Here is a 25,774-nt window from a genome sequence, read left to right as displayed (position 1 = left end):
CACTGACATGACCGCAGGCTCAGTAATTGAGACCGGAGGAAAAAAAACTGTTTTCCTCTGGGAATTATATAACATCATGGCAATTCACGCACATTTTACTGTGGCGGATTTTGTCGTTTTCTCTTTAACCTTACTTGCATCCATGGGTATTGGAATATTCTATTCTAGAGCCGGAGGAGCACAGCAAAACAACAATGAGTATTTGATGGCCGGTCGAAGTATGTCCAGTATTCCTGTTGCCATTTCTGTTCTCGCGTCCTTCGTGTCGTCCATTGCAATTCTTGGAAACCCAGCTGAGGTCTACACGTATGGTTTTCAGTATTGGATTCAGTCGTTCACGAACTTTATTTCAGTGCCGATGATGGCACTGGTTTTTTTACCAGTGTATTACAATCTTCGTTTGACAAGTAGTTACGAGGTAGGTCGACGTGACATTCATTTAAAATTCACTTAAATCCATCGCCGGAAATTACAGACTACAAGTCACGGTAAAGTTACTTTGTAACAAGGGTCAGGTTAATTTATGTTTTGTTGTAAAATTGGGTTATAAGCTGCCGAGTACATAAAATTAAGCTTACAATCCTGGTGGGGGAGCCCTCGATACTACTGGACATGTAGCTTATCCCAAATAATAGTCGCTGTGTCTCTATGTCCGGCAGCCGGACAGGTTTTTCAAGATATTCCGTGTCTGGCAGTCAAAATTATTTGTTAAAAATTTCAGTTAATAATGTCAAATCCTTGTTTATATGGCTGAATGCTACTTTCGCTGTGTCTCAATGTTCGGCAGCCGGACAGGATTTTCAAAATACTTCGTGTCCGGCAGTCAAAATTATTTTTTAAAAATTTCAGTTAATATTGTCAAATCCTTGTTTATATGGCTGAATACTAACTTTGATGAGCCCGGCACCCGGTATATCGGGATTTATAACGTAGACTATTATAAAATGACCGGCAGTCAAAACGTTTGAATAGCACTCCGGTTAGCCTAAAAAGCACTCCGGTTAGCCTGAGTAGCACTCCGGTTAGCCTAAATACATGTAGCTCTCCGGTTAGCCTGCTTACGGTTAGCTTTCAATAATGCAAAGGGTAACTCTATAAATACAAAAAATTCCGTAAAATGCCGGCCGGTTGCGGAGGCACGGTGTTAGAATTTTGTAGAATATCCTATTGTTTGCTACATGTACAACGAGAAAATAGTTCTCCAGTACGCTTGTCCTCAGATAAAAGTCTCTAGTTCAGGGTCACTTGATTACTGATAATCAACCTTAGCTATGCTGTTAGAGACTGTCCCAATGATTGGTTTTTTGCAGGCTATTTTTCGTGCACTGTGAAAAAAGTGATCATGTAAGACTCATTTGACCTTTCACCCCAAATCTGGTCAGGGAAAATGCATTCAAAATCAATTCATTACAGTATATCAATCAAATGTATTATATTATTATTATTATTATTATTATTATTATTATTATTATTATTATTATTATTATTTAACTATAAAACATTGCGATAAGACAAAAGTTAAAACCATCACGGTTAAAAACTCTGAAAACTGTAAAAAACTCTAAAAAGCGACTACATTTCGACGTTTATTCAACGTCATTTTCAAGTCAAAATGAATAAGAAAACATTATTTGAATATAAATGTACAAAACAAATCCTTAGAGACTTAAATAAAACACTATTAAATGCAAGAAATATTTGCACACATCGCATTCTTCGATTAACAAATTTCTACGCAATATCGACAATATTACTGCGCTTGATGATGCAAGTGATGGCACTTCTAATATCATGGTACCACTACCATTCAAAGATCAACAATCAGCCAACTCAGTAAAGAGAGAAATGCAAAATCTGAGCGCAAAAATTGGAGTACAAATAAAGTCTGTCTTTCAGTCAAAAAAGATCAGTCAAGTCCTCGCCCCGAAAGAGAAGAAGCCGCCGATTGTCAACAATCAGTGCGTGGTCTACAAATTTCAATGTGATCTGTGTGACACAGATTATGTCGAGTACAAAACCCGACACTTGTACCAACGCATTGGCGAGCATAAACATTCTGCAATTGGAAGACACTTGGAAGACCATGGTCTATCGAAGTCTGATTTGAAGGACAAACAATTCTCGATTTTGAGGAAATGTAGAACAAAGTTTGACTGCTTAATATTCGAGATGTTGTTTATTAAGGAGCTAAAACCTGGGCTAAATACCCAGAAGGACTCTGTTTGTGCTAAACTGTTTACATGACACTGCGTGCAAATATTTCTCGCATTTCATAGTGTTTTATATAAGTCTCTAAGGATTTGTTTTGTACATTTATATTCAAATAGCGTTTTCTTATTCATTTTGACTTGAAAATGACGTTGAGTAAATGTCGAAACGTCATTGCTTTTTTGAGTGTTTTACAGTTTTTAGAGTTTTTAACCGTGATGGTTTTAACTTTTGTCTTATCGCAATGTTTTATAGTTAAATTATTGACAAAGCCAATTCTTTTACGTATTATTATTATTATTATTATTATTATTATTATTACTATTACTATTATTATTACTATTACTATTACTATTACTACTTATACGATCAATTATTGTACATTTTTAGTTTTAATTTTTAGAATATACCAGGGTCATGGATTACCTGTCACTAGCTGATTACTTTAGTGAAGTGTAAACCCCACGTTACCAGTAAAAATTGAGTATCGTATCATAAATAGGTGTTGTATCGTATCTATAATGCAGTTTAATGCAGTTTAGATATTATGGTATTAAAGCAATTAAAAGATGTTTTACTAAAAATAATCTTGTGAATAACATGTCGTCTCATTTAAATTGCCTTGCAGTACTTAGAGAGAAGATTTTCCTTCAGTGTGCGGATGTTAGGATCTGTAGTATTTGTAATACAAACAGTGAGTGAAAGTAAACTAGTAAAATTGGAAGTGTTTTTTTTTCCTGAAAAGACAAATCTTTCTAATTTCTCAAATTATTCTTAGTTATTTTGATAAACAGCATACTTGGCTTTTTTTTAGGTGCTGTACACTGCTATTGTATTATATGGTCCATCTCTAACTTTAGAGTCAGGTAAAAAGTAATTTATAATTTAAACAATTAAATATAAAAAACAAATAAAAAATAGATCGCTTTAAGTGTGGAAGTCTTTAGCACTACTGTGCTTATTGAGAACACTGAAATGAGAAACAAATATTGTAAATTGAACGGAAACTTCTTAAAAATTCCAGCTGGCAGAGGACTGACCAGTTGGCTATTTACAAAACATGGAGGAGTTGAATCTGGGACCACCAAATACAAATCCACTCAATGACAGGGAGGATGAATTGAACCCGGGACCCCTGGATTACAAATTCAGCGCCCTAACCACTAGGTCATGCAGTCTTCACAAAATATATATATGTATATTGATACCAGGTATCCAGTTGAATTGATTTGTAAACAAACTACTAATAAAAGGTATAATATTATTAGCATTATTTTGTGTAAGTGTGTTGGTGACATGCACATGGCTTTAATTTACTGAACATTAATGCCATTATAGTCTGTAGATTTTATATCTGGTGTAAGTTTAATTTTAGAAGTGGGTCACTCCTGGTGAAACATGCATCTTTTTTACCATCGACTTATTCAGTTGTCCTGGACAGAATAAGTCGTATAATGATCACCCAGCAACTGTGTTGTGTTTTATGTTTTAGTGACAGGGTTTCCATTATGGCTTTCAACGATCCTAACTGGACTTGTCTGTACTTTTTATACCACTGTGGTAAGTGTAATAACACGGTAATAAATATTAATTTGTGTTCAAAAATTTACTGTTTTAAGGTTGTTTTTTAGTTTGTTCACAATAGTAAACTGCATTTGATTTCAATCATAATTGCCCATCAGTATCTATGCAGTAGACCAAAGCAGTGGTTTTATGTTTCAGTCAGGCTGCCATGGTATTCACACCTGTAACAAGCTTGTTGCTCAGTAAAATTTGCCAAAAACAAGCTAGGTCACCTGGACCATCAAGGTCCATTCAAATCTATTTTAAAATTCAGTTTCATAGTACATGAAGTTTTCAATAACCAAGCAAAATAAATTGCAGAAAATGTTTGGGAACCCACTTTCAGTTTCTTTTGTCAGTGTCCTTTAGGCCTCACTACTAAGCTGTATAATATGCATGTCAAAAGTGACCTACTGTTCATGTACATGTATTAAGAATACCAGAAATGGCAAAAACAATGGTGAAACACGGTGTTCATACAGTATTTAGAGTGCGACCCCTAATTTCTATGTAATAGTCTGTGAAATATTATATTATGTTAGTGTAAATCTTGCTAAGGTCAGAGGGTATGAGATATCATAAATTGCATACATACAAGTTTAATTAAATTTATAAACAAAAATTGTGTATAAATTTGAAAAGGGAGTTTCAAATTCAAAATTATCCCTCTTTCATACTTTCAGGTTACATGACTTGTACATTTGTCTTAGAAAGATCTGGTACCTGTATACTTTCATTAAAGCAGCTTTTTTTGTTTTAATTTTTTTTCTTTCAGCTAGTTTGTTTATCAACAGTTTTAAAAATTTCAACAGTCTTATGTGCAAGGCTTCTTAGCTGCTAAGATATTATTGTACGGATAGAGTGGTTTTCAATAAAGTGTCACAAGTAATCAGGTAATTGCTTTGGTGTTGGTTTTTCTATGGTTTGAGATTGGTTGAGTAGTCTAACTGGTAAGTAATTGGTTTGGTTTTGGTTTTACAACACTCAATTGAAAACCACTCTATAAAAAGTTAAGTACAATATTACTACTGGGCAAATCTTTGCTGTCTCACTATGATGAACACATACTGTATTTGTGTTTCCTCTTCAGGGTGGAATGAAAGCTGTAATATGGACTGATGTATTTCAAGGAGTTGTTATGTTAGGAGGCATGATAACAATCATTATTGTTGGGACAGTTAAGGTTGGTAGTCTGGGCAAGGTGTTTGATGTTGCTTACAAAGGACACAGACTTCAGTTAAAGTAAGTTTAGGCCTAACACTTTTATTAAATACAGTGAATGATCCAGAAAGTATTCATATCCCCTCTCACCAAATGCTACTTGGCATGCACCCCCCTCCCCTCCCTGTCCCCAACCTGTACCTGTATACCCCCTCAGAATTTCCTGTGATCTTCCTTGGGGGTGGGTATGGATGTTTCCTGAAACTGTATTATTATAAAAATAATTTCTTACTTGCTATAGCATGGCTAAAATCCTTCAAGTGCTGTATAAATGTATTGGAATAGCTTATTAGAATGATAAGTAACCAATTAACAATTAGACTGCAAGCTTATTTTTATTTGCTGATAACAAAGGTATCAAAATCGACAGCGAGCACTCCAGTTACGTGTATCTAGTAACAATAGTAATCTTGTGACTCATCTTTTTAACTTCCATCTATAACGTTGATTAACTACAGATTAAATGGTTTTGCTTTAGTTTTGGTAATTACACATGACGTGTTATGCACCAGTACCATTGCCCCAAGGGATTTCTGTTGAACAGAAGCAGGTTCATCAACCATAGCAAGTCTCATGTCTTGCATGTACAATTTTCATTGATTTTCTGTAAAAAAAATTTAATGTATAAATACACTTAGAAAGTTTGCACATGCAGTCCATTCCATGTGCATGTGTATGTATTTATTTATTTACATATTACGTTTTCTACAGTTTCTCTGTAGATCCAACTCGCCGAGACACATTCTGGGCTTTTGTTATTGGTGGTGCTTTTCAAATGCTTCCAGTTTATGCTACCAACCAGACCGCTGTCCAACGCTTCCTGACTTCCAAGTCTTTCAAGTCAGCGCAAAGGTAAATAGTATATCAAATGATTATTTGGGTAGCCTGAAAAAAAACTTGCTATTGATGTTTTGGTTCTGTTTACTGAATGTTGTGATCATTTTGTAACATAGGATAAAGTTATGCAATACAAACGCAACAGGATAGCCTGACAGTGAGGTTCTAGACCAAAGCTATTACAAAAGGAAAGCCATAATTACATTTTTTAGGAGGAAAGACACGAAATTCTAATGACATGCTGGAAATGGTTTGATTTTAGTCCACAATAAGCACCCTTTTTCTAGTAACTGCTCTTGTTTCTTTGCCAGAAAGTTTGCACAGCCACATGCAGTCCATTGCACAAGTGACATATTTCCACATTTAAGGCTAATAAATTAGATGATAAAATTGTCACACCCTGCTTTTAATCTGAACATTGCACTCAACCCAACGATGTTGAGTTACAGTATCTGTTGTTTGTTGTTAGGCATCATGTTAAGGCAGGTATATAATATTGTATACTGTGTGTGTGTCAGGTGAAAAAATGAGCATCTTAATTGTCCCTAAAAATTGTAGACTCTCCACCAAGTGTGCTCCTTTGAACTACCAAAAGAAAATAATTACCCAGTGTGCTAAATTGACCGTAGATAATTTATGAGTACGCAGTTATAATTTACAGGTAGATTTAACATTAATACGTTCTTGTTCAAACTCTAAGCTAAATACATGAAGCATTCCTTTACAACATTACCATGTTTAATTTGGCAATGATTTTGTTTGCTAGGGCTGTCTGGATGAATCTGCCGCTCAACATTTTCAGTACAACAATAACAGTTTTAACAGGCCTGGTTATCTATGCATTTTATGCTTCTTGCGATCCTAGAACCACTGGAGAGATATCCACAGATGATGAGGTACATGTAATTTTTTATCTTTTTGAGCCCTCAAGGCAAGTATTCTACAAGCTGTAGAAACTTGAGAAGAAAGCTTGTCATGATAATTTTATGTTAAAACCTTATGCATCTGTGAAAACGATAATGATTATTTTACTTGAATGTTTCTTCAGTTGGGAATTTAAAATGCCAAAGAGTTAATTCTATATGGATTGACCTCAGGAGAATTACTGCCAGGGACTCTCTCATAAAAGTGGCATAGGAAGTCTCAGAAATTTTGAAAGGAATCTCTAAAAGGCTAAAATAACAGATTGAATCAGCATTTTTGTTCCATCATTTTTAGAATCTGCTATTAACTACGTGTAAAATTAAGCCAAGTTACACAATTTACTGGCACAATGAATCAAACAGGGCTTTGAGAGAACACAGATAACACAAGCTTCTGTTGGTCAATTCATTCTGTTTGTCATTCATTTACTGTTTTTATATGAAAAGGCCTCAATTGTCAGAAGGGCAGTGGAACAATAATAAATAAATATTAACCAATCATATCACTTCCGGTACCTCAGTTATTCTTAATACAATTAATTATCCAGCTGAGAGCTTAAGTTTCAAAGGTACAAGGAAATTAAACACTCAATGAGGTGTAGCGAAGCTGGGTATCACTCATAGATTTACAAATTGAGAAATTATTATTTCAACTGGTAGTGATACTCTTGCAAACGATATCCTAACTTTTTTGACATATGTTTACATAGAAAAGGAATCCAAGATGGGTACTGAATAAATCATAAAGACATGCTTAAGCATTGTATTCAGTGGAAAAACAACAATGGTGCATAAACAATCACACTCTCCTATTTGCAATGGACCGTGACAAGTTGGGAAACAGCCACTTAAATTATATATTTGTGTTTAAACGCTCCTTCACACATTCCAAGCTTAACCGTACAAGGAACTTAACCTGACCTTAACATGTTTGCAATAATTTACATGTCACGTCTGCTGATATTTATTGAATCCTTGATGTTTATTATGTGTTGTGCATAAGTTCACTGCATGTAGTTTCAAGGATGAACACTTTTTTACAGAGGTTATTTTAAAAAGAATTGGTTGTACACTGTCAGCAGAAGGTTTCAATAAATCAGTAATTCACAGCTTACATGTATGTCAATGACATCATTAGCCACCTAGAAGAAACTATTCTAATAATTGACAAGTGCTAGGTAAATAATGGGTTTTTTTTTTTTTGCATTCTTACATTGAATAAAATCTCTGTCTCTTTCATATTATTATTTCCTTGCAATACAGATCTATCAAACCATAAATTTCTGGCATCAGCATGAAAAACTGATGAAAAATATAACTTATAAATTCTATGAAAACTTTGTCTTGCCAATTCTTGTTCTGTAACCAAATCCCAAAAATGTGTAATTGGTATGATGGCATAAATATGTGGACACTTTACACCAAGGAAACTTTGAATGTATTTTTAATTTTTATTATTTATTTCCTGCTGAAAAACACCCTAACCAAAGGATTACAACTTCCTAATTGACAAACTCTGTGCTATTTTCTACACACTTCCTGCAAAATCTTCCGACAACAGTGCAGGAAATACCCGAAATTATTGCATTCTTTGCAGAAATTATCTCTAGAAAACTTGTGAATTCAATATGATGGGTGACCAGTTGTATCTTATCTATAAATATATGAAAAGATATTGTTTTTATCCCCGTTTCAAGAAAACACAACATTGTTATAAAAGCGGGAATAGACATCTTTACTAATTGTTACTGATTCCAATGAGTCACTGGCTAAAACTTTATTAGCTTGTGTATGTCAGGTTTCTCTCGATAAAATATAACTGCCTTTGATGATTGAATTAGTTCACAGGTTTTGTGTTTTGACACATACAAACAGAAACTAACCAGAGCTCACCATATGAAAAATTGCGACAAAGACAATGTAATCATCATACTATTTAAGCTCATAGTAAAGTTGTAAAACTTACGTAAGATTTTAAGCTGCTGTAAGCTTAAAATTCCAGCTTTAACACGCAGAGAGAGGAATGAAACAGAAATTTGTGTTATTATCCAAGAATTAGCGCGATTAAGACATAAGCTGAAACTGATTTTGTGCATGTTAGAGTGAAAATAATTGAGTCAAAGCGTGTTGTAGGTTATTGTTTTTATTAGAGGGCACCTAGAGAACGCTAGAGGTGTAATTACTCAAATTCATGGTTCTAGTCAACAAGGGTTCAACAAGGGTTCAACAATCTTGCCATCACAGTCTGCTGTATGGGAGTCCCCACTCACAAACCCTTCTACCCCCTATCAGGGCTTAACCTTAGAAAAAGTACATGTTTCTGCAGTGGTCATCCATTCTGTGGTGAGGGGAGTTACAATTCTCTTATTTGTTTCTTAGTAGGGATTAATGGGGATAGGCTCATATGGAACAGGAAACGTAGACATCACCTTTTACACAGTAACCCCTGAGAGTGGCTTGCAGTCATACAGTCATGTACATCAATCAATCAATCAATCAATCAATCAACCTTTATTTTAAAACAATGGTTTTCAAAGCTACAAAGCTTGTGGGGTCATTTAACAAAGGATCTAATGTGCTAATGGACTTCATAAAAATTATCATGTTTATTTCAATCTGTAGATCTTACCATACTTTGTGATTGAAGTGCTTGGCAAGTTTCATGGTATACCTGGAGTCTTTGTAGCGGCATTGTTCTGTGGCACTTTAAGGTACATTGCCAATAACATCATTATAGTTTATTCTTTCAAGTCAAGTAGTGTTTGAACACAGGCTAATAATTACTCCTGCAGTCAGGAGAGGCACGAACAGGGAGATGGTTTGCGTAAGAGCACAACTCAATGATTCTCTTTGGGACCCGATAAACGGGTGCTCCAGTAGTTCTGGAGTTAGTTTACATGATCTGTATCAAAAACAGTTTTCAAAAGCATAAGGGCCTGTTGGTTTTCCATGTGCAGCATTGAACAAATGCTGCAACGGTTACCGTATAAGATTTGCAGTGAAGGAGGCAAACAAGAGGTCCACCATTGCTATTGTCCCCATGTTGCTTTATTGATCAACTGACACACACCAGTACTGCAGAAGTCCTTGCCCCTTAATTGTGTCTTATGTATAAATATTCTCAGTGAGTGCATTCTTTTTTCCCTTTTTTCCTGCTCAGTACTGTAGCATCAGGACTCAATGCTCTGGCAGCAGTAACAGTTGAGGATTTTGCACCTATGGTAGTGCAACACATCCCAACTGAAAGAGAGGCACTTGTGTCCAAGTTGTTAGGTAACAGTAAACTACTGGATGTATAAATACATACTGTATTGCAGTGTTGTGTAAAGGGCTATACCCCATACTCTTTTGTATGCATTGCATGCCTAAATAACTAAGAACATGTGTGTTCAACAATAAGCAAAGCTTTTACAAAATGAAAAAGAAAGTAACATTTATTTAGTTGTGTGTTCCTTTTTTACTGTCTGTTAATTCTGAGAAGTTGTTCGTCAAGAAGATAATAATGTTGTTGATGATTATTTTTTCGTGTCAGTGGTCTGCTTAACAATGTTTTGATTTGTTAGAGGAAATTTGATGTTGATCAATGATTTTTTTTTTCCAACTGACTGACTGACTGTCTGTCTGTCTGACTGATTGCCCCAGTGACTGACTGACTGACTGACTTTCATGAGTGTTTACAATTAAACAATAAGATTATTCACGCTTGATTTCTATCGCGTGATAGTTGAGGGTGCAGCCCGAGTCAACTATCACGCGATAGAAATCAAGAGCAAATAATCTAATTGTTTTAGTATAAATCTACTAGTCATTCAAAACTTTATCCAAATCCTCTTCACAGACACTCCACAGACATGAAAACACAAAGAAGCAGTCGTCATTTTGGTAAAAACTGCACACTGCTATGTTACTCACTATCTATCATAGAATAGAAAGTGAGTAGCATAGCCAATCGGAGAATGGAATTCGTGATGGAACGCTAGTAGATTTATACTAAAACTCAATAGAAAGACAAAGAAGTATTTTCTATTTCTTTTAGAAAACACTGCAAGTAAAAGAGAGAGGAAAATCACTCTTTGATTATTAAAATTCAATTTCTTTTGCTTGCACCGTCATTAAGTAGACAGATCATGCTAGTTTTGTGCTTCTTTCAAGTTACTCTGTAGTACTTCTAACAGCTTTTAGTGTAGGCTTTCTTACAGGGTATTTTCTCATTTAATCTACAGTATGCATTTATGGCCTCATCTCGCTTGCATTGGCTTTTGTGGTCTCAAAACTTGGAATGATATTACAGGTACGTGCTGCTGTTGTTAAGTCTTGAGCTGAAGTAAGGTGCTGTGAAAAAGTGATGGAAACAAATATTAGACAAAATGTGAGTCAAATTTCAGGGTTTTTAAAGCGTATCACAGTATGAACTAGTACATGTAACTTAATGACTTTGTTCTTACATTTATATCATTATCTCAGGTTATCCTGATATAGGTGCTGTGCTTTTTAGTTAGCGATTACCTGATGTCATATGAAAACTTTGCCCACAGTACTTATCTTTGTGAAAGATACTGTGATTGTATCATTAAACACTGGCATTTATATAGGTTTTAAATATTCTTATTTGACATTCTTGTCAGATGAGTGCAACCATGTTTGGAACCACAGGGGGTCCAATGCTAGGTCTCTTTTCTCTTGGTATTCTGACAACTCGTGCGAACTCAAAGGTAAGCCAGACTACTTCTGCATTCCGTGATTGAACATCTGTCTTTAATTAATTTATGCCGTTGATTGTTCAACTGTTAAATGAAATTGATCTGCTCTTAAGATATCTTAACTTTGAGATTCGACCTGAGACATTCCACAATGACGACTTAGCCACATTGGTCTAAGTTGCAAGGTCAATTTTTTTCCTGCACCAGGGCAATAAAATTCAGAAATTAAAATCTTGTTTTGTACAGTGCATGTTTGTAGAGAAAATATTTACCAAGAAGTACATGTTAAGTTGGTTGAAGGTTAAACACGATGTCATTGCATTTCAGGGTGTGTGGATTGGAGTGGCAGCTGGCTTTTGGACAGTCACTTGGATCAGTATAGGAGCACTGATACACCCACCACAGTACCCCACACAGCCCATGTCTGTATCTGGGTGTCCCAGCAATGTGACAAATTTTAATATGTCATCAATACAACCAGCACCAAGGTAAGTATTCGAGATTGTAACCAAAGCAGATAGACTGGTTGAGAAAATTGAGTGGGGATTATGAAGGCTTTTCTTGCACTAAGCAACCCCTTTTAAACCAGCTCTGTTTTACCTTCACTATGGATGTCTTAGATGCAACTACACAACTTTAAAATAAGTCATACACGTATGAAATGTGCAGATATGTGGTCTGTGAATGAAACCAAACTGAACGATTTCCTTGGAGTGTAGTTGCAGCAAAGTTGGCAAAGGGGTTCTACCTGAATTGCATTGTTACACACACTGAAATTTTAAATTTTCGTTTATAAACCTGCTATAATAATGATAACCGCTTTATTGAAGTATCAATGTATTTAGTATTAACTACTAATTGGGGACACAAAAAAAAGGTTAAATTGATTTACAATTAAATAAGTTTAAAAAGAAGTGTATATACAATCAATCTGCAAAAATGTATGTATAAGTAGTACATGAAGACAGTAGGCATATTATAGGTAGTCTTTACGAATTACAGAGGTTACAACAATTATTGTTGTTGTACGAAAAAGACGTGAAGTCTTTTTTCCTAATGTTCTTTTTGAATGATTCGATATTCAGAGAGCCTTTCAATTTATTATCTACTTTCGACCATATGCGCGGTCCTTGATATCTTAGAGAATGTTTTCCATAGTTTATAGTATTAAAAATAGGGATATCAAAATCACTATTTCTAAGTGAGTAATTTATTATTTTTAGAGTTATTTATAAGGCTTTTGTTGGAATTTTTTCGCAGCATTGCTCCTCATTCTGTGTATGCGTTGTCATTCTTTTGGTATGGAATACTGGGATTCTTGATCACATATATTATTGGTTACCTTGCCAGTTTTATATTCAGTAAGTATATCTGAAGGTTTCTGTATGTATGATAATGGACAACAAGATTATACATGTATTTGTTTGATAACGAGCGAGAGAATTTAGTGGATCTTTGAGGCCGCGTCCACACTCCGCCCTATTCGGTGGAATTTAAAAATGCAGCTTGAGAACGCAGCAGGCGGCTTTATTTCCACGGCCAGGCCTACCGTCCATACCAATCACGAACTAACTACACTCATCACGAAAACGGAGCTTTTCAAAAACGCCTCTTCAAACGGGAGAATTAAGAAAACGCAGGCTTTTCGAAAACGACGGCGTCGCGATAATCATGTGATATTTTTTTGTTTGAGTTTTCCTCAAGCACAATTCCAAAATGACCGTTGGTTGTTGTGTTTTCAAATTCCTCCGGCGTAGTGTGGACGGAAAACATTTGATGCGTTTTCAGGGTGAAACTTCAATTTTCAAATTCCTCCGGCGTAGTGTGGACACGGCCTGAAACATTTTTTCTTTATTTTGTTAAATCGTATTTTTGTTAAATATTATTTGTATGGTACTATGTAAATAGTGTTTCTTGCATTTTATTCTCTAATATGTCTCCTATTACCGTGTGGCACTAAATTTTTACGGGTGCTAATTTTTGCGATTTTAGCGCTTTTTTCTACAATCCGCCAAAAAAAGTTCCCGCAAAAAAAAAAATTCCCACAAAAATTTCCTCCTCAAAAATTTACTCCAGTTGCGAAAATGTACATACAAACATCACAAGTAGAATCTTGTTGTTGTCATTTATTCAAGACGTCTCTTTCGTTTAGAAACAAAACGATGAATGAGAAACAAAACGTTCAGAAACTAAGAAAAATTAAAGGTATACAGGAAAGGATAGTTAGAAGGTAATCCAATGAGAAGAGCATCTACAATTCCGCAAGCGCACGATATAATTCTGATAGAGTGACACTGATTACTGGATTACTGTGTTTAATTCTCTAGATGTTGTTTCACTTGTCAATTGCATACAGTTTAATTGAAAAATGTGAAAATGTTGTAATTTCAATTAAACGCGGCTTCCCGAAAATCGTAAAAAAATTAGTACCCAGCAAAAAAAACCAGTCTTTTACAATCGCAAAAATTAGTTCCCGCAAAAATTTAGTGCCACACGGTAGTAGGATTCTTTCTTTCAGCCAGTTTTTTTAATGTATTGTTGAAGTTCCTTACTTGCTTACTTACTATGAAACTATTAGAACGTAGACTAAAGAAGCAAAGTTTTTGCGAGTGTGCGTTTCTCCGTCTATCTGTCTGTCTGTCTGTCTGTCTGTCTGTCTGTCTGTCTGTCTGTCCGTCTGAGCCCTGGCCGGGGATATTGTGTTGTGTTCTTGGGCAAGACACTTTACTCTCACAGTGCCTCTCTCCACCCAGGTGTATAAATGGGTACCGGCGAACTTAATGCTGGGGGTAACCCTGCGATGGACTAGCATCCCACCCAGGGAGGAGTAGAAAATCAACTAGTCGCTTCATGTTTCTGAAACTTGAGATTAGCGATTTACGATTTTGGATTATTGGAATGGTTTTCTTGGAACATTGAGTTTGAAGAACGAAGTACCATGTTAAAGCTCTCTTTGTGCTTACTAAAAATCATTTCTTCCTACTTCGCTCATTCGTCTGCCATTCCCTCCATTTGTTCTTTAGCTGGTTTGTTTGCTCGTTCCTCTCTTCGTTTTTTCATTGGTTCCACACTGATCATTTCTTTCTTTTAGCAAAACATGAAGCTGAAAGAATAGACCCAGCATTGTTGTTCGACTACTCTAAATTCTGTTCCTGGTGTAATGGATCTTCTCGTCGACAGTCACTTAGTGATGTGCAGAGCTCTACAGAGGTAATGACGTCATCCTTATCCTTTGCCCTAATAAGGAAGCTCAAGGGGGGGATCGAAATTTTTGCAGTATACTCATGAGGTTTAAAACGCTTGAATAGCCATAATCAAACTAGGTTTAGTCTCTGGAATAATAAAGCGTGATTGGAGCAGTTTTCTGATAGCGTTCAGTGGCGCCTTTACTGCAACATGCTGTAAACCAACACTAAAGCAACCCAGTGGCCGATCACAGCAATAGCAACCACGCAATGAACTCGAGCTACCCTGTCAAACGCTGTAAACACACGTAGCTGACGCGTAGCGCGGGAAAATGTAGGTGACCAAGTCATGATTGTTTTTTTTTTCTTTACATGTGATTGGCTAAGAAGGTGACGCGAGAATTTTTTAAATAAGGAAAGCCACTTTCCACTTCAAACTGATAAATTTTTCTTTGTCTTACACTTCACAGAACAAACAAGAAAACAGCGCACACACTGAAACAGACTGACTAACTGACACAGATCAAATAATGTGAAAGATCATTAACAAAGGAGTAAACTAGAGTTATTAACAGGACAGTGGCATACTTTTACCACACTAATTTGCTACAATTGCAACTAATGACGTTTGCGTTAAGTCGGCTGTTACCAAAACTGTAGATACAGTGTACTTGAAAATTTGTTTTCATTCATAAAGTAACGTACATTTAATAATGATGATGATGACGATGACGATGCTAATGATGATGCTAATGATGATAAGCATAACATAAGAAGTGAATAACAAAGATTTTTTCCACATACCGCTTACATATGAATAGAGGGGAAGTGGCAGGGGTCTTTATATCTTATAAACTTTTCCGTTACACTCAGTTCAAGCCTGGGGCTTATCATAGTTGAAATACAATCGAACTGATCGCAGTCATACTGTAGCTTTTCCTTAATCCTATTGCAGTCTACCACAGTCATACCAAATGTGGTGCAACAGACTTTTTTTCTTGTCCAGAATGTAGTCTCCCGTTAACCTACTGAAACGTTAGTTATGAAAATAAAATATTTCTTAACATTCCACCTACTAATGATTATGTTTAACATCTAAAATATCGAGTGTGTGGAAACAGTGTCGAATGCTTCTTTTAACTGACGCGGACACTCCAAGAAGCATGACCAGTGAATGAGAGTGAGATAAAAAGAAAACTGGGAGGAGTGTGAAGAGTTAGCAGGGGATGATGGGAAGGAACAATTTGTGCCCCTGATGACGTAAAGTTATATGGACTTACGGATCCAGACTTCCGGAGTTTGAACCATGACCAGATTGACATGGGTTGTGTTCAGACACTTTACTCCTGCAGTGCCTTTCTCCACCCAGGAATGGAAAATGACACTGGACATTTCTTACAGCAACTTAACAAAGTGTCGGAAGATGGTCGGTGGGCTGTAACTTGCGATGGACTATCCATTTTTGGGGTTTCTCTCAATCCCAGTTATAAGGCCTGTTCAGAGATAATGCATTCTCAGCTTAAATTCTTACGATTTTTCAGCTTTCAGTTAAAACTTTAGCCCAATTCTTAGCTATCATAAAATTTGGCAGAACTCACTGAGATCGAAGCTATGAGTTTAAGGACCCGTTCTTTCTCATTTGACGATCCAAATTTTGACCAGTTTCTTGTGTATCGGGTAAACCCCATCGAGACCCTCCTGTTAACTTTGAATTAACTTCAACTTCTCTAACTCAAGTCTTATCGCTTTTTCCACACTAAACAGCAACTTTTCGTTCTCCAAGACTTTAATCAGGTCAGTATCAACGCCATAAACTCATCGAGCACGCTCACGTGACAACGCAATTAACAGAACTTAACTTTAATGTGCACATAACATTTAATTCGATTTAATGCTCGCAAAAAAGGATAGGGTATAAACAGCATTGCCTTCCATAAAACTTCGACTGAGTTCTTAACCTCTGTTAAGTACCACCGTGCACAAGCTTCAGTTAAGACGTCTTGATATAATTTTTCCCTTCTTGAACTTCATTCCGGCTCCATGTCGCTATTATACAAGTTAAACGGTGTTGCGGTATTTACGGTAATTTGGACACATACGAGGAATTTTAATGTTTTATATGGTAAATAAAGGACACTGTTGCTGACGACAGTTTTAACTTGGAGTCATTTGCTTGCCTGAAGGGAATGTTTTGAAATATTACTTGAGGCCAGTTTGCCTTACAGTAATTTAGATGCACAAGAGGCATTTGGTATTTTTCTTTCGAGAAGAGGTTGCTTGGGGAGTTTCAACATACGGGTCGATTTTGGTCTTTTAAAGGCAACTTCTTAAGGTTCAATCGAATATTTTTTTGGTTCGTCTTCTTTTTTTTACCGGGGGGTGGGGGCCGTTTGCATGCCTGTTATTTTTCAAGAAAAATTGTTATCTCCCGTTTTTAGATTTCTCAGGTTACGGGTGCTGGTTTTGTTTCACTTGATTTTGTTATCTTAGGCCCCGACCATACTAATCCGTTTTCGAATGAAAACGCATACTTTTTGATGCATTTTCGCCTATCATCCACGCTAAAACGACCGAAAACGTTGATGAAAACGGAGATTTCGTAGACGGTTTCAAAAATGGAGCCTTTTGAAAATGCTCCGTTTCTAGTGTGGATAGCCGAAAACGGAGGCTTATGAAAACGGTGCCGAAAAAAAAGCACCATACACTGTCATCTCCATCAGCATTTTCGGACTTTTCAGTCGTTTTAATGTGGACGATAGGCAAAAACGCTAGTGTGGTCGCAAATATTTTGATACTAGTGTAGTCGGGACCTGAGTATACGTATGACAGTTGTATCTTTCGCGAATTCGAACCTTAACTGACTTGACGGGAATGAGAAAACGTTACGGGAAGACAAGCATGTTACAGAGCGTTAAAGAATCGCACAAAGTTGCGTTTCTCGTTTTTGGTGATGCATGCTTGATTGCCGCTTCCAAAGTCCAAACACGGAAAAGGGCGCGTAGGCCGCGTTCTCATTGGCTGAAAAACTTAAGTAAAATGGCATGTTTTCCTTGCTTGGAAAGAGTGCACTGGACAACTTTTCAAAACATTTGTCATGTTCTGCAACCACCTTGATAAAGCTCACACTATGGTAAAATCCCAAAAATTATTAAAATCCCATAGCTAACGCATCTTCCCGAGTTTTTTGTGAGAGCATACTCCCGGGAAATTATTTTTCTCACCTTTGCAAGTGGGTTAAGAAACGGTAGGGGTTGTACTTTACGAATTTTTATTACTTTCGGTGGCCACTGCAAAATCTCTCTGGAGTGCGTCACAATTTCTTTTAGTCTCCAACTTTTTTTTATCATTGTGGTTGTGTTGTTTTGCAGTCAGATGAACATACCCCTTTTATGAAAGATCAAGAGTGCAACATACAAAGTTAAGACTGGAAGAAAAGAGGGCTGTTCATAACGAGACATAGGAGATCTACAATAATTATTATCCCTTAGTGGCTTTATAGTTCACCTGTACAATTTGCTGCAAGTCTATTTCTTGTGGTTAATCATCTATCACCTTGATTTAGTGCTCACGTGAGGTTTTCACTTGTCAACAACTAATATTCCCTCTTCTACCACTTAAGAGTAGTTTGAAATAAATCTTGGATAAGACTGGAAAATGAAGAAGAAATTATTAAATCCTTATTTTGTAGCTATATTTTTCTTGACAAGAGCATTCAAATTGATGTTGCACTTTCACAGTTCCCTGTTACTGTAATCAGGCAACTGTGCGAATGGGTTTTTAGTGGGTATTTCAGAGAGATAATTTTCATCATACATTACACTTTGGAAATGTGATCAGTGACTTCTACCTGTTTTTTGTAATTATGAAATGACACTTCTTGTCAAGTTTCATTACACAATGTATCTTGTCTGGCATGATTATCAAGGTAAGAATATAGTTTTTGAGAAGAACTGTTCTTCATGATTCATAACTTATGTTTGAAAACCAACGCAGTTTTGAAACATCACAAACCATTACATTTGACAAACTATTTATTTACTGCTGGCCAGGTTCAAACTATTATATTTCACCCAATCTCATTTAGGCTCAATTTCCACTACTCTCTTGAGTTTGGTCTACATTCCTCCTGCCTTCAGGGGAGGAGCCCAGACTCCCTCCCTGAACAGCAGTTGGTAATTGAGCCTAAATCTCATTCTCTTCGATATTTTTAGTCCAGGAAGACTATAAATTATATAAGAAGTCCCTCTTTTCCCACGGTTCATCAAGTGAGAAGGAAATTGCAAGAGGAAAAACTGGCTTTGAAAATTTGCTTCTTGTTCCATGTACTACAGGTTAAGAGGAACTCCTATACATTAACTGTTTAATGAAAAATCACTTGACTGTCTTGACATTTGTCAATTAATTTTATTTTATCCACAAGGTTACAAATGGTCCTTTCAGCTTCCAGTCAGTCTGTCATACTCATCAGTCTACACAATTGACTATATTTCCTGCATGTTGGCTTCACGTGAAATACTCACCCCTAAAATGACAAAAAACTGGCAATCTGTTTCCAGAGAAGACCTGTTTTTCTCCAACACCCATGCATATTGGATGTTAAATAACACAATTTACAAGCTTTAAGTGGCATGAACTCAAAGGAAAGAGTAATATAGTACTGTAGATTGATCACATAATGTGCTTTTTGCAACAGTTTTACATGGATTACACTGCTTTTGCACTCTAATACTGGAAATAATGCAAGTGGTTGAAGTGCACTTAAATTTCACTAATCAAGTACATCATGCTACTGTTGACCGGAACCACTCATGCCAAACAAATTTGAGTCAGTTACATGTCATTCAGAAGGATACTTTCTCGATGAAGTCACCACAAAACGCTTAAGGGTTGGATAGACCTCCCTCTGATTCTGATAAAAATACATTGGCTGTTTTCTGGAAAAGTATATCATTAATAGGAAGTAATAGAACAGTGGTTCAGACATGCATAACAGTAGCAGCTGTGATAAATAAGGAAACTGTTCAGTGAAGACCCATTCTATATTCCATTGTGAGGTGAGGATCTGACATGGCCTCGGTATCTCCTGGAACTGAAATTCAGGGAAAAAAAAGTTGTTACAATCAAAACGACCACTAATTATTGAAAGTGTCATCCTCAAAAATATTGTAAACTGTCACTTATAAGCCCTGGGCTTATACAACTTTGTAAGGGCTTTCAGATGGGCTTATAAATAGAGAGCTTATTTCTGAGGGGGCTTATAACCGAAATAAAAAACATTTTGAAACGAGGCATAGCTGCACATGTTGATCAAAATAGGTTTTTCATTTACTGGTAATTAAGCTTTAAGGTGGCCGAACACAGTTTTCTCACGCACTTTTGTTGATGCAATTCAGTGCGTGCACAAGGGTTGCAAAAAACAAACGTCGTCAATGGAGCGATCATTTTATTTACTCAACACCCGCACTATCTGTGCTATTTTTCTCTATAATTGAACACAGTGTATTAATGGCTTTAGTCTTTTATTACAAAGATATGTTAGAAAAGGTAACAATGCAAAGAACCCAGCAATTCTCAGCTTTTCCTTTGTTACCGAGAGAACCCAGTTAAATGCAGCACATGCGTAGTGAGTCAAAAAATTGCGATTGAAAGAAAAATTGCACTCACGGAAATATGCCTATTTCTCCAGAACCACTCATTAGAATTTCACAAAATTTGGCACAAAAATACTTTAGGAAATAAGTAACTGGAGTATTGAAAATAACTGAACTTTAACAAAGGAAATTTCAGACATTCCCGTGAACCTTCAATAAGGGATAATTAAAGATCACTCTGTTAGATTATTAGCAAAATGGTGTTAACTTGTGAGAATCATTACAAGGTTGTTGCATGCAAATTATAAAGAAAATCTAATGACTAGATTTTCTACAAATGAAAAAACCGATTTTAAAGTCCTGTTTATATTTATTCGTGTTGCCATGGCAATGGCACATACATCAGCTTAACCGTCAAAAAATCAAAGTTTGTGTTGTTAACTTGCTGCCATTTTTGGCGACCGAGGGATCAAGGGTTTTAGAGAAAAAGGTGAATCAAACACAGGTATCAAAAACTGTGTTCAGCCACCTTAAAACATCATAATAAAACAAATTCAAAACAAGGAAAGCTTGAGGGGGGCTTAGATCTGGGGGGGTGAGGGCTTATAAGCGGCAGTTTATGGTATGGCTGTTTCAGTTCATAAATCCAGTTGATTTTATGTTGTGTTTTAAATTTTAAAATGAATGATGCAATCATTCAACCAAGGTAGAAAAAAATTTCAGTTGCATGTTCAAAGGTTTAAGCATTTTCAAGAAATATTAATATATAAAATAAAGAAAAAAAAACTTGTAACCTTCAATATGCATAGGAGACTACTTCAAGCATTCATCATACTTAATAGAGTATATCATCTTCCTCTAGTTTTAGCTAAGGCAAGACTTGTATTTTTCACAAAATACTTGCTTTTACAAAATACTTGCTATTTTAAGCTGAGGGCCCCAAGTTTATCAGTAACTTAAGTTACTGTCACGGGTCACCCTCATTAAATAAAGTCTTTCACTTCACTTCACTTCAACAAGTGTATCACAAAATTATGCCTAGAAATCTACATTATGTAATGTATATTATTAAAAACTGGATCATTGGATAATGGAATTCAAGAGTTTTCATTGGCTTAGCCATCATCATGTATGAGCAATTATACTGTATACTCATACTATATTTTGGATACATACATTGTATTATATTGTACTATGTGCAATCCAAATAAAACATGGCTTCGAAGTAAACAAAATAATTATCTTGTGTGTGTGTCTGAATTATTTTTTTAACTTTTTTCAAAATACTCAATAACTTACAGAAAAACTGTGTAATGTGTGTTACATTTAATGGTGAAAATAAGGGATTGTATCATTATCTTGACTCAATGCTGTCAAAGAGGAGGATCATCAAGCTATTACAGAATTCTTAGAATATACATGTACTCTTAAAGAATGGGCAGACAGAGGAGAGCCTATCTTGTTTAGGACTTTCTGTCATCATTTCAAACCTTGGCTTTACAAAATACATCACTGAGAGTAATGTGATTGTGTCATAGTAAAGGAACAAAGTTTCATAGTAGAAATTAATATGTTAACAGTTGCTATCATACCATTTAAGAAGTCTTCAAATCCTATACTCTCGTCAGTTCCCATTAGTGTATCTAGGGCAACCATCGAACTCGGCAGGCATGGCAATCGCTGGATCTTGATGTGGAAAGGTGTTAAAATTGAAATGGTAAATAGCTCAGATAAGGAAAGCTAAACCAATAAGTCATCTGTTTTCTTACAATGTATTGTAACACAATTTTACTGTTAAATTTTACAAGCAACTGAAAGGCTGTATTACATCCAAGATACATTGCCAGTGTCAGTGCCAGATTCTGTGCAACATCTAGCCATTGGGCCACCAAATAATAACATTAAACAAATTGACTTCATTATCCCACGTTCTACACTCTTATAGACCATACTAGACCAGCATCACAAACTGCAGCCAAGTGGTTTCACTTAATTTTTGGAAATTTTACTGTGTCATCTCTACATGTATTTTATCCATAAGAGTGTACAACACAGAAAAATGTGGTCATTTTGTTTTTCACTTTTATCAACTGCAAACATTTTCCAGCAAATTAGAGAGCAAATTAAGCAGAAATCGCATACATTCACAACAGCCCATAAGATCACTTCTTTTCTGCTTGAAGCCAAACAGTGCCTCGGAAATTCCACCCCACATGCCACAAATGACATACTATAGCAACTCCAAGTTTTAATTATTGGAAAAGTAGTAACTTGCGGAGGTTGCATTGAATTACGTTACAAATGAGGTAACTCCATTTCACAGACTGTATTCTCATTGACCCAATAGCTTCGACCAATGAACACACTAATTCTCTTAGTTATTATATACAAAATATATTATTACATATTGTTCTAGTTTACCTTGGATGCAACAGCTCTTTCCATTTGTAGTTTTAGTGGAGCCTGCAGACCTTGGGTATTTCTAAGCATCTTGAAATCAAGCATTTCTTGATTTTTTAGAAACTGGGACAACAAAGACACATGAAAATCACATTTATGATCCCGAGACAACTAAAGCAATACAACATATTTTTTTTAGTTTTAACTGCTGCCTACAACTAATCAATGGTTATTGTGAATGTCATGGTACCAAGCTATAACACTACAGACCTTGGTACAGTTGTCTACTGTGCTGCAACTTCCAGTAATTAATTTTTTGTTAAAAGGTGTTCTGACTATTTTTCTCTAAGATTTACATAAAACCTGTAAAATGTAACAAATCTACAACAACATTAGGTTCTCTTAACTCAAGCCCAAACATCTAGTTTAAAATTAATCCTCAACCACACAGAAAAAAAAAACTTTACATAAGTCCAAATGCAGAAGAAAAAAACTTTTTTTTTTGTTAAATGAATGTAAGTGACTCACGGTTTTCTCTGTAGCTTCTAAAGGATGACTTGTAGTTAATGCACTTTTGACATTTGAGAACCTTTAAATACATAAAAAAGAAAACATGACTAAGCACTCTTGAAGAACCTTGATTAATAAGTTGGACTTCTAAATGGTTTCAACAGGACTGTCAATAAGGGTTGTAACCCATGACACCTGCTACGGATGAGCATGTTTGATGGACCCTTGATGTTACGGGTGAACTTGCTTAAAGTTGATACAGTTCACTCAAAAGGAAACAAGTTTGTTATGGGTGTGAAGATCAAGGCTACATATGAATCAAAACTTGACAGCCCTGGTTTACATCAGTTGGCCATTCAACTATATAGAAAAAAACATTTTTTAACTCTACAGAAGCCATCATGGAACACAGTGCTGATAATTTCATTACTTACTTTAGATCAAACCAGTTTGATATACTTTGTGATTTGTTTTGTTAAAATTAAGCAATATGAGAGGAAGACAGTGTACAAGTTATAGATATATTCTCACCCTGTTCTCATTTGGTCTGGCACACCAAAATGACCCACAGAAGAACTTACTTCAGTCACAGGCTGGACTTTTCCAGGAAGTGCAGACTACGGTGATAGAAATATCAGTTAGCTCATTTATACAAAAAGTCCACTTAAAGCAACCACTGGTGAGTAGTGGGTATTGTAGCCAATCAGAAAACAGCACTCATGAAAGAACACTGGTAGATTGATACTAGTGGTAGTTGATGTTTGACCAGGAGCATCTTGTCTGTATCCAGAAGAAGGTCAGTAAAAAAAGGCCAACGAAAACTTCAAACTACGAAAGACCAGATTGCCAAGGTTGATAGCTTTTAGATAACAATACAGTAGAACCATGCGTATAAAAAACTTAATTAACACCCCACTACATGTACTGTATCAGTGAATTGCGGTCGTTTCGCCAACAAGTCGTTTCGCCAACAACTCGTTCACCAACGTCTTAGGTCGATTCACCAACGTCCTAAGTCATTTCACCAACGTCCTACCGGTCAATTCACCAACGTCATATATCCAATACTAACGAAAAAAAAAACTGCTTATTGATGCTTGGAATGCAATCCTGATCCTTGGGTGATCCTTGGGTCAAGAAATTTTAAGTCACTGCCAGTTTCGCTTGACTGACTTAAGATCAATTTGCATGTTTCTGATAGTTTCACAAGCCAGCTCATAGGCACTACATCGCGGTAATTTTCACAGTGAAAATTGACTGTTGAATACCAAAGTCCGATGGCTTCCAAAAGTTTGATGGCTTCCAATTCGCGGATAATGCATTACAATGTAAATTAACATTATATCTTTTCCTTCTTCAAAAGCAAACAGAGTTTGTTTTCATTTTCCACCCTTATAATCGAGTTAGAAATAAAATGGAACGTCAAGTAAATAACAACAGCAATTTTATTACAGTATATCGTATCAAATATTTCCAAGCTCTTGCATGGAAAATAACTCTAGGTAAGGGAATGAAATAAATGACAACAGACACAAGTGAAGGTAAACTTTAAACTTTTATTTAGACGTTGGCGAATTGACTAGTAGGACGTTGGCGAAGCGACTTAGGACGTTGGCGAATCGACCTAAGACGTTGGCGAACGAGACGTTGGCGAAACGACTCGTTGGCGAAACGACCGGATACCGTATCAGTAACACGAACAATGATCGCTGGATATTTACTTGAACATGTGCAGTGTGTAACGTTTGAGAAGTTTCATGCTTCCGCACTGCCAAATTCTCAATCTGCTAGAACTCCTTTTTTAAAACAAAAAATCATAAGCTTCTCCCCAATCTCTATTTTATTTCTAAGATTCATTTTTCTTTCCCTTCGTTGAGTTCCTTACTCGGTGACAGCGCGCACATGACACAGCGAAATTTTTACTCGGGACGACAAAGATAGCACGACAAGTACATTGGAACTTTATCTCGCTGATACTTATTCTAAAATATTTTCAGGTCTTAGATAATTACTTAAAACTATTTAGAACAATACTAGAAGAAAGAATGATACAGCAAACCACACCATTTCAAAGTCAATCAACTTACCAAATCGGCCATCTTGAATACTGTGTTCGAATGCGCATGCACATTCAGGAAGCCGCTCGGCAAAAGGACCGCAACCCAAAGATTTTTCCAGCTGTTTTGTGAGCCCGCGGATCATCGAGCTTAAAGCGCTACTGGGAGGAGCTTTTCCTTTTATGTTATAGTGGAACACTGAAAACCCGTTAGGTTATTGATCCCAGCCGTCTGTCGAAATGGCTGTTTTATTATTAGGCCGTTTCACGCACTGTTGGTTTTAGCCGCGGATTCAAAACAGTGATCACGTGAGAACAAACAACTCATGGCTAAGTCAGCAGAACAGCTGTTGCAAATTCCTCAAAAGTAACAAGTTCGAGACAAATCTAATCCATGCAGTGGAATCTGCATCGTTCCAGCTCTTCTCTGTAACATATCTTGAATAGGCCCTTTGCACGATCCGGTCACATGGAACGGAATTAATTATGCTGGGACGCAAGTTACACAGTGGGACTTTCAAAACAAAGGAAAGTGGGGCTGAACTGGTACGAGTTCCTTTGTTTTGGAGGTCCCACTGTG

At 36.2% G+C, this 25,774-nt stretch overlaps 2 protein-coding genes across 4 annotated transcripts; one reads left to right on the top strand and one right to left on the bottom strand.

Annotated features, from left to right (window-relative positions):
• Positions 1-21: 21 nt before the first annotated feature.
• LOC110050490 (sodium-coupled monocarboxylate transporter 1-like) lies at positions 22-21,466 on the top strand. Of its 3 annotated transcripts, XM_089273980.1 has the most exons (16): positions 22-418; positions 2,837-2,902; positions 3,023-3,074; positions 3,701-3,768; positions 4,862-5,013; positions 5,704-5,844; positions 6,596-6,725; positions 9,375-9,463; positions 9,913-10,025; positions 10,976-11,043; positions 11,378-11,464; positions 11,780-11,940; positions 12,713-12,813; positions 14,544-14,662; positions 16,402-16,431; positions 18,006-21,466. In XM_089273980.1, the coding sequence occupies exons 1-16, from the start codon at positions 77-79 to the stop codon at positions 18,057-18,059; spliced, it is 1,773 nt and encodes a 590-aa protein (XP_089130106.1). In that variant the 5' UTR covers positions 22-76; the 3' UTR covers positions 18,060-21,466. The 3 variants fall into 3 exon arrangements, with proteins under 3 accessions (XP_089130106.1, XP_089130108.1, XP_089130107.1); XM_089273982.1 differs by lacking the exon at positions 16,402-16,431; XM_089273981.1 differs by lacking the exons at positions 16,402-16,431; positions 18,006-21,466 and having other exon boundaries at positions 14,544-15,121.
• Positions 19,022-25,343, bottom strand: LOC110050497 (proteasome maturation protein-like). The gene is made up of 6 exons (XM_020756422.2): positions 25,226-25,343; positions 23,670-23,755; positions 23,157-23,217; positions 22,650-22,751; positions 21,821-21,914; positions 19,022-19,726 (listed from the first exon to the last, which is right to left on the bottom strand). The coding sequence occupies exons 1-6, from the start codon at positions 25,235-25,237 to the stop codon at positions 19,659-19,661; spliced, it is 423 nt and encodes a 140-aa protein (XP_020612081.1). The 5' UTR covers positions 25,238-25,343; the 3' UTR covers positions 19,022-19,658.
• Positions 25,344-25,774: the final 431 nt, after the last annotated feature.

This window comes from Orbicella faveolata, unplaced genomic scaffold, assembly GCF_042242905.1.
Source record: "Orbicella faveolata isolate gen_17 unplaced genomic scaffold, um_ofav_v1 contig_35, whole genome shotgun sequence".
Taxonomy (NCBI): domain Eukaryota; kingdom Metazoa; phylum Cnidaria; class Anthozoa; order Scleractinia; family Merulinidae; genus Orbicella; species Orbicella faveolata.
The sequence above is the reverse complement of the archived record's forward strand: the minus strand, read 5'-3'. Positions and strand labels throughout refer to the sequence as shown.

Bases quoted from the DNA above. Each gene is read 5' to 3' on its own strand.
- LOC110050490 (XM_089273980.1), top strand. From the start codon at position 77: ATGGCAATTCACGCACATTTTACTGTGGCGGATTTTGTCGTTTTCTCT. The intron at 5,014-5,703 runs GTAAGTTTAGGC...CGTTTTCTACAG, and splicing joins GGACACAGACTTCAGTTAAA to TTTCTCTGTAGATCCAACTC. The intron at 11,941-12,712 runs GTAAGTATTCGA...ATTTTTTCGCAG, and splicing joins TCAATACAACCAGCACCAAG to CATTGCTCCTCATTCTGTGT.
- LOC110050497 (XM_020756422.2), bottom strand. The intron at 23,218-23,669 runs GTGAGAATATAT...ATGTATTTAAAG, and splicing joins CCAGACCAAATGAGAACAGG to GTTCTCAAATGTCAAAAGTG. The intron at 22,752-23,156 runs GTGAGTCACTTA...TTGTTGTCCCAG, and splicing joins TAGAAGCTACAGAGAAAACC to TTTCTAAAAAATCAAGAAAT.